Below are 13,381 nucleotides of genomic sequence, written 5' to 3' on the forward strand. Positions count from 1 at the left end.
AAGTCTTCTGCAGCAATATTGAGCCATGCTGTCTCTATAGACGTCTATAATTGAGAAAGTGTTGATGGTGCAGGATTTTGGTCACGAACAGACCTCTCGATGATGTCCCATAAATGCTCGATGGGATTCATGTCGGGCGATCTAGGTGGCCAGATCATTCGCTGGAATTGTCCAGAATGTTCTTCAAACCAATCGCGAACAGTTGTGGACCAGTGAAATGGTGCATTGTCATCCATAAAAATCCCATCGTTGTTGGGGTACATGAAGTCCATGAATGGCTGCAAGTGATCTCCAAGTAGCTGAACATAAGCATTTCCAGTCACTGTTTGGTTCAGTCGCACCAGAGGACCAAGTCCATGCCATGTAAAAACAGCCCACACCATTATGCTGCCACCACCAGCTTGAACAGTGCCTTGTTGACAATTTGGGTCCATGGCTTCGTGGGGTCTGCGCCACACTCGAACCCTACCATCAGCTCTTAGCAACTGAAATCGTGACTCATCGGACCAGGCCACGGTTTTCCATTCATCTAGGGACCAACCGATATGCTCACGTGACCACGAGAGTCGCTGAAAGCGATGTCGTGCTGTCAGTAAAGGCACTCGAGTCGGTCTTCTGCTGGTATATCCCAAGGAAGACAAATTTCGCCGCACAGTCCTACCGGACACGTCCCTCGTACATCCCTCATTGATTTCTGTGGTTATTTGACGCAGTGTTGCTTGTCTGCTAGCTTTCACAACTCTACACAGACGTTGCCGATCTCGGTCGTTAAGTGCACGCGATCGACCACTGCGCTGTCCATGGTGGGATGTTATGCCTGAAATTCGATACTCTCGGCACACTCTTGACACAGTAGACCTGGGAACGTTGAATTCCCTAACGATATCCGAAATGGCATGACCCATGCGTCTAGCTCCAACTAACATTCCGCGTTCAAAATCTGTTAATTCCCGTTGTGCGGTCATAATCACGTCAAAATCTCTTCACATGAACAACCTGAACACAAATGAAAGCTCTGCGAAAGCACTGCGCATTTATACCTGTTCTACGCGATGCTACTGCCATCTGTATATTTGCATATTGCTATCCCATGAATTTTGTCACTTCAGTGCAGATGTAAATGTTACAAAAGGAAATGCGAGGCTACTGTATTTAAAAATATATTAGAATGACGATCAGACTGCGTAGCATAAATCATCATCTTTAATTTTTAAGTTATAAATGTAACTTATTGTATCTACTGAAAAAGTACTCTTACAGTGCAGTGCTTTATTATTACTACATATTATCGTACTGTTTTTTTATGTCTATCCGTCCCATTGATCATTGATTTTGTGCATCATAACAGTATTTTACGTTGAATACTGCAGCCTTTTTAAAAAAAATACAGTAAAAATTCAGCTTTTTATGTAAAAAATATTAATATATAGTTACAAAATGGTCTAACAGTTTAATAGGTATTTAAAAATGTCTAACATGATTGGGTATGTTAATAAAAAAATCATAAAAACAACACTTTTGCACAACGCGAAATTTCAACCTATCCGAGAAGTCTAGGAACATATCCCTCGCGTAAGTCAGGATCCTCGACTGTGTGTTTTTCAATTTTTATAAACTCTGAAATTAAGTTGAGGTGTCATCCACCAGATGGGTGTCACCTGGGGGGGGGGGGGGTGACCGTCCCCCCAAGAAAAGTGTTCTGATTTTGCAAAAAAGTTTTTTCTCTCTCAAAACTCTTTCTCTCATTCTTCACTGTGCTTTCAAAAATTGAAAGCACAGGATCTGATCAACATCTATTTGTTAAACAGAGGAGCAAATTAATCCTTTTAGTTTTTTTTTAATGGGATTTTTAAGTAATCTCATTTTAGAAACCGCAACTATTGAAAAAAGTGATTTTCAAATTGAATTTTTAACGTTGTATGCATCTTAGGTTTACAATAAAATACAACGCAAAAATTTCATAAAAGAGAATTGATATTTCAATCTCAGTTTATGGGTTTTCCCCCTTCCCATGAGAGGGGGGGGGGGATGGTTTGAAAAAAAATAATATAAAGCCGGAGTCGGAGGTTTCAAAATTCTGGAGTCGGAGTCGGCCAATTTTCTTCGACTCCGCAGCCCTGAGGCAGGATTTACATATAAGCTGAGCAAGCTATAGTTTAGGGCCTCCTTTTTGTTAGGGGCCACCAACTTCTGAAAAGTTGCATTATTCATTTCAAAAAAAGTACTTGCAAAAGTAAATTTCATTTTCTAGTGCTTGAAAACCCTGTAAATTTTTAAAAGTGTGACAACTAAACACGAATGGGGGGGGGGGGGGAAGTACCAATATATGTCAAATTCAGCTACTTGCTACATTTTGCATCAAAAATTTAAAAATCATAGTCCTCATATTTCTGAAACATGTTACAATTTTTTGCGACTTTTATGTTTCATGTCTTGCTGTTTATTTAATTCCGAATGCAATATTTTGAAATTCTTTTGTTACTGCTGGCTTTTTTCTTACTGCTACTGCATATTGTCAGTCCTTATATATATATATATATATATATATATATATATATATATATATATATATATATATATATATATATATATATATATATATATATATATAAACCTACCTCTATTCTTTTTTGTTTTCTGCCCCACTAGGGTTAGGGAAAATAATGATTCCTTTTTGAACAAAACTAGGAGTTTGCAATCAAGTACTAAAATATCAGAGACTGGAAAGTACAAATGAAGAGCCTTAAATCATTTTAATTGTTCTAGATTTCTTGAAAATAGTTAGATAAGTCTTTAAAATCCTTAGCAAAGTGGGTTCCAATTTTATTTCTTATCAAAGGCATTAATTTTAATTTATACACTTGACTATACAATGAATTGTCCAAATGGGCAGTATGTTACTCTCTTATTACCTATTTTCTAAATCTGCACATCACTTCTTTTAAAGCATTTTTTACTGTATTGATCATTTTATTACTGGATTCATTGTGGTATTTGTCGGTGGTATGAAGGGGTGATTAAAAACCAATTGTACTGAAAGCCGATTTGAGCAAGTAACAATGCATTGTCGTTTCTCTTCCCTCAATCTTTCTGTCATTGATTTGTCGAATCGAAAACAATTGTTGCTGTGTTCTAGCTTAATTTGCGAAAGAGTATATAACTTTAAAAAAAGTTTTGTTTGCCTATTTCTGTCCCGATATTTTTGCAGTTCAAACTACACTTCATAATGCTTCAAAATGCATAATTTTATATCTATTTTTCAAAATTTCTTACGGGGGAGAAACCCCCCGGACCTCACACAATGGGGTCGTTTCCAAAATTTTAAAAGTATTTTTTTCTGAAAGAACATGCTTAAAAACATAAGATTTCACCAATTTTTTAAATAATTTGACTAAGTTTAATATTTTTAAAAAATTACTTTAATCGGTGCGCTTTCATTGTTTAACGCTTCTGCCGATGACATCACAAATAATGAAATGCCATTCACTGTTGCCATTCAGAAAAGCACAATATTTAATTTGCATTTTTACTCACGTGTACTGGCAACGATACGGTTGATAGCAAGCGTAGAGGCAATTTTTAATTCGCTGCTTGAATATCATAACGTGGAAACGCAGTGAAAAATGCACCAAAGGACATCATTTGTGACGTCATAAAGACCACGCCCTGTTTGAAAAATTGGACATTTTGAAAAATTAAAAAAAAACTGTTGGTAAAATAAAAGTATTTTCTAGGTCCATTTCATTTTTTTTGCTTTTTCTGTCAATTTCTGTGACCATAGGTAGTACTTTTGACTGAAGGAAACAACCCCATTGGGGATATTCTATGCTCCACTTAAAGGGAAGCCTTGCATCACTCTCTTGATACCATTCCCTTTCTTAAGGTCAATCCAAAAACCACAGCAGGAAAAAGGGGCCCCCTACCTGAAAGAGTTTAGGGCTCCATTAATTCTAAATCTGGCTCTGGTCATGACCCCCACCCCCCTCCTAAATCCTTGACACTTTTATGTATTCATATTGTGTTCAAACAATTTATGAATATTCAGCAGTAGTATATTGGTCGCCAACGGCGGTCAAGCAGCCATATTTCATGAGCCCTGTTGGGAACTAAACACTGGGGGTTCTGTGTTCGGCTGACCACCTAACCTGAACATCTGCCTTGCACCACAGAGCCCTTGAACATGAGAACTGAGAATGGTCCCAATTGGTTGTCGTGCCACGGAATTTAGTTTTATATATTTTTTAGAAACATACGTATGAGATCAACAGTAGGTATAATTTCATTTCGCTTATAATTCAATAAATTTTTTATTTCAACTGTGAAAAAAATAGATCATATTTTACAAATTTAGTGTTGGAAAATTTTAAATAATGCTGAACATACAATAAAAATGCTTACACTTTTTATAATATTTCTTCCAATTAAAACTATAAAATAACGTACCTTAATCTCACTTTGAACTGTTAGACAATAAGGTTGATTTTGATACTGTTGTATTTCACCAGTTATTTCAGCAACTTTGCGACGTTTGCTAAAATTTATTAATCCTTCCACATTAGGTAAAAAATCTGGATTACCTTCCTCAATATGAAGAATATTTGTTAAGTACATACCTGATGAAATAAATCAGAACAAACATAATTAGACTGAATGAAAGACAAACATGTATGATAAAACACGAAAAACATTACAAGGCATATACTAAATTTTTTTATACAACTATTAATACAGAATTTGACTTTACTATAATGTTAAAGCAAATACTAAACACATCAATTTTCAAACACTAACTGCCGTGCAGAAATATCTACAATTTTTTTTTGTTTGTTAAGGGCATTTTTGGCATTTAACTTGCTTTAATTTATAGTGCTAACACGCTTATTTGGTTTCTGCCCAAAATTAAGTATAAAAAGAAACTTAAAGCTCTTATATTTTACTGGTGTTTATGAGAAATCAAAAACTCATTCCTTCAAACAACTCTTATTACTCATTTTTATACATACTGCCATTTACATAATATGAGAGAATGAGAAAATAAGTTCATGCACAAATTTCTTTGAAGCTTTAAAAAATTAGAATAATTAGTACGTATACAAGGGAGCAGTCACGTGTTGCCCACTTTTGAAACTAATTCCTCTACTTTTTTGAAGTTTTATAATACAAGTAAAGTATTGCATCTAACTACACATGCATAATTTTTAGTTACTGATATTTACCAAAAAAGGGAACACATGGAGGGTTGATTGATCTTAGTTTTTCTTGATATTTCTTAAAATGATCCGAGTTCAGTTCTTGAGCATCTTCCAAAGCCTTTTTTAAACTACACTTAACATTCTAAAAACAAAGATGAATTTTCATTTCAATTTCAAACCACAGCACTACATCTAAAACTATTACTTATAATTAGAGATGCACCCAAGGGTGCCCATATGCAAAATGTTTAGGGGGGCTCAAAAATTTTCCCCAAGGTTTAGCCATAGGGTTATCAGTTATTTTACCCATAGAAATCTATTTCAGTACAGATTAGAGATATTAAAATTTGACATTTTTAATAACTTATTCATTAATGGCTGGAAAAGAAATTTTTATACATTTTTGCAAAGAAAAAAAGCATTAAAAGCAGGGAAGATCTCACTTCTAAGGGGGGGGGGCTTGAGCCCCCCTTTGCCCCCTATATGGGCACCCTCGGATGCACTCAATATCATATTTTTTTCACTTTTATCATAATTAGTAACAATTTGAAATTATTTTGCACTGTTGTACTATATTGCAACTTACATCAATGTATAAAAAAATATGTTTGTTTACCAATTATCAAACACTTAAATTTGTTTAGTATTTGGTTACCAAATATTCGGTTTGTCTGCCGACTATGCAGCATACTGAATTAGTGAATCTCTACTTATAACTAACAAGAAAAAAGTTTACCATGACTGAAAAAGACAGTTCAATTTCATTTTGTGCAGGGTTGGCAAGTTTTTGCCGGGGGCAGAAAAAACCATGGAAAAAACCACGGTTTTTACCGCCCGGCAAAAATAGGTTTTTGCCAGTTTTTGCCAAAGTGGCAAAAATAGATTTTGTGTTAACAACTTACGGACAGTCTTTTTTTCCTTTTCATATAAAAGTAAAAGCATGTAAAGATTTTGATAAAAATTTCAATTTAATTATTTTTATACTTTAGAAAAAATTTAAGGTTTAACTTACTTTTAAAATTATGGAGCATTTTTACTTCTAAATTTTTAAACATTAACATAAAATTTCAGTTTGTAACATCTAAGACAAATAATTAACTTACAATGAAAATGTAATTAGTTTGTTTAGTATTCTGTAAAAAATGCTATAAAAAATATCTATATGAAGTATACTTAATCAAGATACAACTATAAAATAAAAGTAATTAAAAAGCAAAATACACATTTCTTTAGATTGAAATATCACTTAAATCATCCTAGTCTATGCCATCTTCGTCAAAACCTATTTGTTGTTAAAGCATGGCATAGCAATAAACTAGTTTCGTGAGAGAAGCAACGGACAATTTTTGATTGTACAAAAGAAAAATTTGAAAAATATCTATTGCAGCAGAACTTGCAGGACACATTTGAAGAGTTGCGATTAGTGTGCAGAAATCTTTAGGTACTGTACTGCATGTAAATGCATTATTTCTTTAGTGAGGAAAAGTTAATATTTTTCTATATTCAACTAAATATTCTGTTATTAAATAAATAGCTAAAAAATCTTAGTGGGATAAAAAAAAAGTGATTAATTAACCCCTTGAGGACCAGCTCTCGGAAAATGAAGCGCAGCTACGGGACCAAACGTTCTGAAATAGAATGCCGCCATTGGCCCGAGCATTTACAGCAGTTAAGCCTAACTGAACAAAAATATTCATATAAAATCAGCATCTCAAAATAATGGCTTGAAATTTTAATTTTGCTTAAACAATGTACTACTGATTACTAATTATTAATATAAAGACTATTACATTATTATAAGGAAGTGAAATAAGTAGAATACTAAAACTTTAACCATGTGCACGAAATTAAATGATATGTGCACAAAAACAAAGTTAGAGTTTGACATCGTGAGTGTGGAATCAAAGAAAAAGAAACGTAGCAAAAAAATATGTTCCTTATGTAATTTTGATTAAAACAACTTAGGTCAACGAATTTAAACTAGTTATATTTCTCACGCGACAAGTCTCAAAACTGCTTCATAATTTACTCGAAAACATTCCCTTTCACTCACTTCGCTAACCATTTTTATTGCAGTTTTCCATTCTCCAAATGAAAAAGAATAAATACAGAAGAACAATATCAGAAAGGATTCAAAAATAATCATAAACTTCTGGCCTCTTGAAATCATTCCTGTACTCTCATTGAATGGGGAATCCCAAAAGTCTGGAACACATACGCAAAAATATTTTAACCTTCCTTCCCTCCCCCATAATTTATTCAACTAGATGTATATCTCTTTCAATTACTCGTAAAAAAAAGAGAAGCAAAGATATAAACAAGAGCAATTGAGACCTCATAAATCATGATCAGTGATTCACTGATGTTTACATAAAAAAAAAAAAACCCATTGAGAGGCCCAAATAAGAAACTAAAGCGTGTACATGAAGGTCAATTACCATGTGACTCGAATATGATCAAAGTTATAGCCATTTAGTGCCATCTATTATCGTTTAAATATTCAATTCAATCGTTAAAAAAGAAAAAAAATCAAAAGAAGTACACCTTACATTTAATGTATGTTCAAGGCGATGTACACAGGCCGAATTCATTGCACCAACTACTTCTAAAACACCAGTAAAATTATTCAAATCTTGTAAAACCATCATAATTTCTAATACTCTGGAAGCTACAGCAACACGTTCTTCAAAATTTTCAGTCTCAACAATGCATTTCATTAACCAAAAACTAAACTGTAAAAGAAAAAAATAATAAGTATGAATTTGGATTAAGTAAAAAAACTTTATTATATGAAATTGAAGTTCACAATTGCTTACATTTGAAGAATGATGGATCATTTTTAATAAATTAGGAGATGTTTTCATTTTGTCTTTCTTTGTCCATACACTTCCAACTAATTCAGAGGGCTTCACACTTCGATACAACTCAAATTCCAGTAGTGTTAATTGCCGAGCTATTTCTATTGGATGCAACTAGAACAAGATTTCAAAATTAGAAGAATCATGCATAAATAAACAAAAGCAAAGCAAACTATTCAGAGAAAAACAACTTACAGTTAATAAATCAAACTTTTCATAAGTATTACTAAGGAACCATTCAATAGGTGGTGGTATCTTTTCAAAGCCAAACGTTATTTCTCGAGGTTCTTCAACAGATTCCAACTAGAAGTAAAAAGAAAAAATGAAACCAGAATTTTTAAAAAATCAAATACTTTCTATGATACATTATATTTATACTTTAACACAATGAAAATTTATAGCAGATACTTTTTTGAAATCCATAACAGAAAGTGAGTAATATATGATTTTCCTTAAAAATGTATGTATAAAAAATGTTTGGCAATATTTATGAATGCAACCATAAATAAAAAGATTGACAAAATAAAATTAAATTCTATACTAAAATATTCAGAATGAAAATCCATTCAATTCAAAATGTAAAGAAAAACTTCAAACATTCATAAGACAGTTTGTATAATCATTCAATTACTTTTATTCACAGCAATATTTGAGCTAGTTAACTTGTTCATCAATTTATTTACACACACAAGTAACACTTGTAAGGCTGAAATGAGAAGGTGGAAAGTGTATCACCCCAGTTATCCAAGCATCAACTAAGATGAGATCTAAAGATCTAAGTAATCTTAATGGGTTACAAATACATTTTTTATTATATAAAGGTCCATAAAAGAACTATAGATATTTAGAAATTCATAATGAGTTAATGGTATGAGTTAGGTTAGGTCAGTTAATTGAGAAGAAGAACAGTAGTTCATCTACCAACAATTTTTTAATAATAATTTTTATTTTAGTATATTTTTGGTTCACAACATGTGAATTCTCACATCCGTAGCATGTCATACACCTTGTGTGACTGTTTATGTTGCTTAATAACTTGTTTATTTAAAAGTATATACTTATTTATTTATTATTCCTTTCACAAGTGTCTCAAATACTAATTGTTTAAGCATATTTAATTTTTTAATATTGTGTTTTAGTTTGTTTAAGTAGGACAAGGAGTCATGTCACACAATAAATTCTCACCTCCATTACCGAAACACAAAATGACATTCCTCATTAATACATGGCAGCAATGACATCAAATTTCATTTTCCATGATGCAAGAGAGCCCCCTTGTTTATGTTCAGCCATAGTGGAAGTTGTGAGATTTTTGTCGAAAAACAAGAAGATAGATTTTGCTTAAAAAACTTAGCGTGGTTATTCTGACTTCTCACTTTCGTGAACATTAATTTCAAAGATGTAAATAAATGTAAAAAAAAAAAGAAGTGAACATGTTTTCATATGCTTAACAAGCAGATTGTAGCAAAAAAAAAAAAAAGCCCTGAAAAATGTATCTATTAGGCCTACATTAATGGAAAATTCCTCACCTCCGTGACAGATCTTATCAATGTCATTATTTCTGAGGTGAAAATAAATGATGGAGGAGAAATACATCAATAATAGGCATTCTACCAATCAATAATAGGCATCAATAATAGGCATTCTGCCAGTATATCCTCAAATTTATTAAATACAGTGAAACCTCCCTTAACGGACACCTCTAATTAATGGACATTTTTGCAAGTCCCAGTCCCTCAATATAGGCCATTCCATGTAATTCACTCTGAATAACGGACACTCCGAATAACGGGCAGTTATTTCACAAAAAATTTCCCTTGGGATCGTGGCACTTCCGTTTCTTTTTCTTTTCACAGAATATCTTAGTAACTGTTTGCATCAGAAAGCTTTTCATCCTCCACAACTGATATTCCCCCCCCCCCCCGTCATTTCCTTATCACTGTTTCTTGGAATTAAAAGGGTGGTGATGGGTAGAGGCAGCGATTGGGGCCTAAAAGTTGGGGGCAGAAAAAAAAGAACTAAAAGGCATGGTACTTTTTGCGGGCAGCAAAAAATGAAAATAAAATAAAAGTCATGATTTTGTAACGGCTAGTTTTGAGAGTATTGAAGCAGATAAGTGAAAACTGATGTCAGTCTAACAATTAACGTACGTTTTTCTTAAGATTTTAATGAATTTTGTACACAATATTTATTCAAAAGTTAAGATAAAAAAGAGGAAACTGGGCGCTTTTTCTGAGGCTCTCGGGAGATGCAATTGAGCAGACCGGCGCCGGTAGTAGTCGGCTTTATGGCGCCGCGGTTTCGTTGGGTTGTTAAATTTTTAGACATGAAAAAGATTTACCCATATTCAAGGTCATATTGCCAACTGTCAATCATGCATCATGCAATAGTGATACTCGAGATAAAATAAATAAATTAACCATAAAAAGTGTGTGTGTGGGGGGGGGGGAAGGGTGCTCCGCCGTTGGTAATGCAAAAAAGAGATGTCAAACTGTTTTAACTGTTTACTTTAATTGATTAAATGCTTTTTAAAACAAGTGTGTGCTGTCAGTATACCTTTATTAAGAAAAAACAGATTAATTACACTTGACGTAAAATGTAGTAAACCTTTTGCAATTGTTTCGATATTGTTCTAAAAAGGGAACAACAGCCCATTTTGAAAAAGGTAAATTAAGTAGTTCCTCCTAATAGCGGACACCTCCCAATAACGGACAAAACTTCTGGTCCCTTGACTGTCCGCTATTGGGAGGTTTCACTGTACTATTTTTGACATACATTTGAAACTATTAATTAAGCCATACTTTACCTAAGAGAGTTTAACATTATGTCCCCACTAATCATAAAAATAGCTACTGTTTGCACCCCCCAATTAACAAAATTACTACTTTGATATTAAATTGGTCTCTATTTTTAAACATGAAAAGTTTCTTATTTTTTTATTTCCGTGAACAAGGCATTTTTTATTTTTTTAAATTTATGAATAAAATAATTGGAACTTTGCTGAGCCATTGTTTATGGTTACTTCTAGTAGGTAACACTTTCATGTAAGAATTAAAAAAAAAAAAGAAAACAAAAGGTTTCTAAATTGTAAAATATTTGCGTTCAAAAGTTACGTTTTCTGGAGAATGACCCATACTTGATTCAGCAATAAGTGTATTGCAGGGGTGCACAGCCCGGGGGGGGGGGGAATAGGGGGTCATAATGCAGACTGCGACATTGAAATTTGTAGGGGGGGGGTGTTTTGAGGGGTATTTTTCTCATTTGGGGGGTGGACTCTTGATTTTGAGGAGGGTCTTCATGATCTTTAGGGAGTGCACCCTTTCTCTTAGGGGGGCACCCCTGTGTATTGGAAGGTCAAGGCCTATTTCTTAGTCTCCCAGAAGCCCTTATTTGACTCCATGAAACTTTTTTTTTTTGGAGGGGGGATACAAGTAAAGAATAATGCTTACGATGATGAGAGAATTAAGGATATAAGAGATATTTGATATTCATGTCCTATTGCTCTCAGGCAAAAGTTTGACAGCATCACATATTATAATGGATTTAAAATTTATAATGCAATGTACCACATTTAGCATGACAAATCAAAATATTTTATTAATATAAACAGGGTGATTGTGTTCCGGTATTTTACCGAATTTCCGGTATTTTTATGTCCGAAAGTACCGAAATTATGTTTTTTTTTTTAATGCTTTTATCTCCCTACCTCCGCAATTTTTTAAAATTATACAGGGTGATTCTGAATTCATCATCAATATTTGGTGGGGAGGTAGGGAATAGGAAAAGAACACTATTTCACATAGGAAAGCATGGGCACAAACGAACGCATGACGGTGTAGAGGGCGGTGTGTGTCCGCATCTCCCATGAACGCGCATAGCTGTCTGCCGTGTGCAGCCAGTCGTCATTCGACAAGGTGACTTCGCAGAAGTAACATGAACCGGTACACGTTTCAAGAACTTGCAGATATGCATCTAACTTACGGTGCCGCAGGAGAAAGCTGTCTTAGCTAGGCAAATGTATGCAGAGCTCTACCCCAACCGGCGCGTGCCACAGCATCAAATGTTTTCACGTGTGCATCGACAACTGTGCGAAACTGGATCATTTGCTGGTATTAATGTTGATCGAGGCAGGCGCCGATCAACACGGACAGTTTCAGTCGAGGAAGCTGTCCTACAGTCTATCGAAGAACAGCCAAGTTCTAGCACACGAGGTATTGCTCGCCAGTTTGGAGTTTCACAATCGTCAGTGTGGCGGATACTACACGAGGAACGTTTACATCCTTTTCATTTGCACACAGTGCAGTTACTGGAAGCAGAGGACTATCCCAAGCGTGTTACTTTTTGTCAGTGGTTCATGCAGAGAACAGCCGTTGATCCCAATTTCCCAACGTATGTTCTTTTCACAGATGAAGCGTCCTTCACTCGTGAAGGTGTCTTCAACACACACAATTCGCATGTGTGGGCTAATCAGAATCCACACGGTACGAGAGTTCGAGCTGCGCAACAACGCTTTGCCGTCAATGTGTGGACTGGGATCGTCGGCGACTGTTTGCTGGGACCGTATTTACTACCATCCCGTTTAGATTGCGCAAACTACCTCATATTTCTTCAGACTGTGTTACCGGGTCTTATGAACGAGGTTCCTGCTGTTATTCTCCGGCGAATGTGGTTCCAGCATGACGGCGCTCCAGCACATTTCGCAAATGATGTGCGTTGTTACCTGACCAGAAAATTTGGAGCTCAATGGATTGGTCGCGGTGGACCGGTTTGTTGGCCACCACGGTCACCGGATTTATCTCCAATAGACTTCTTTGTATGGGGTGCCATGAAAACCATGGTGTACGAGACCCCTGTTGCCAGTGATATGGACCTTGTAGCACGCATATCGGTTGCCGCCGCAAACATCCGGGAAACGCCAGGCATATTCCAGAAAGTTCGGTTGTCCATGCAACGTCGTTGTGAGGCATGTAATCTAGCAAATGGTCAGAATTTCGAGCACCTCTTGTAAGTCTGTACAAAAGATGCACAAATAAATGTTTTTTCTCTTACCACTTTCTTGTTATGTTTTCTTTCCATCATTTAACCGGATTCATATTGCCCTACTATATGACGTCTGCGCCCATGCTTTCCTATGTGAAATAGTGTTCTTTTCCTATTCCCTACCTCCCCACCAAATATTGATGATGAATTCAGAATCACCCTGTATAATACTCATCAAATATACCTGCAAGAGCTTAAGATGGACAAATGTCAAGATAATTTGTATAACACCAGCTCAAAAGTAACTTTGCAACCCATTAAAAATTTAATCAAATGTACACACAATATTTT

At 34.8% G+C, this 13,381-nt stretch overlaps 1 protein-coding gene across 1 annotated transcript in view; it reads right to left on the minus strand.

Annotated features, from left to right (window-relative positions):
* Positions 1–13,381, minus strand: part of LOC129222840 (son of sevenless homolog 2-like) — an 83,628-nt gene that overhangs the window by 14,273 nt on the left and 55,974 nt on the right. The window contains exons 20-24 of the mRNA XM_054857391.1: positions 8,246–8,353; positions 8,009–8,164; positions 7,742–7,924; positions 5,217–5,334; positions 4,444–4,613 (exon numbers count right to left, since the gene is read on the minus strand). Coding sequence (XP_054713366.1) covers positions 4,444–4,613; positions 5,217–5,334; positions 7,742–7,924; positions 8,009–8,164; positions 8,246–8,353 — 735 coding nt within the window. The remainder of the gene's footprint in view (positions 1–4,443; positions 4,614–5,216; positions 5,335–7,741; positions 7,925–8,008; positions 8,165–8,245; positions 8,354–13,381) is intronic.

The sequence above is a fragment of the Uloborus diversus genome, chromosome 5 (genome assembly GCF_026930045.1).
Source record: "Uloborus diversus isolate 005 chromosome 5, Udiv.v.3.1, whole genome shotgun sequence".
Taxonomy (NCBI): domain Eukaryota; kingdom Metazoa; phylum Arthropoda; class Arachnida; order Araneae; family Uloboridae; genus Uloborus; species Uloborus diversus.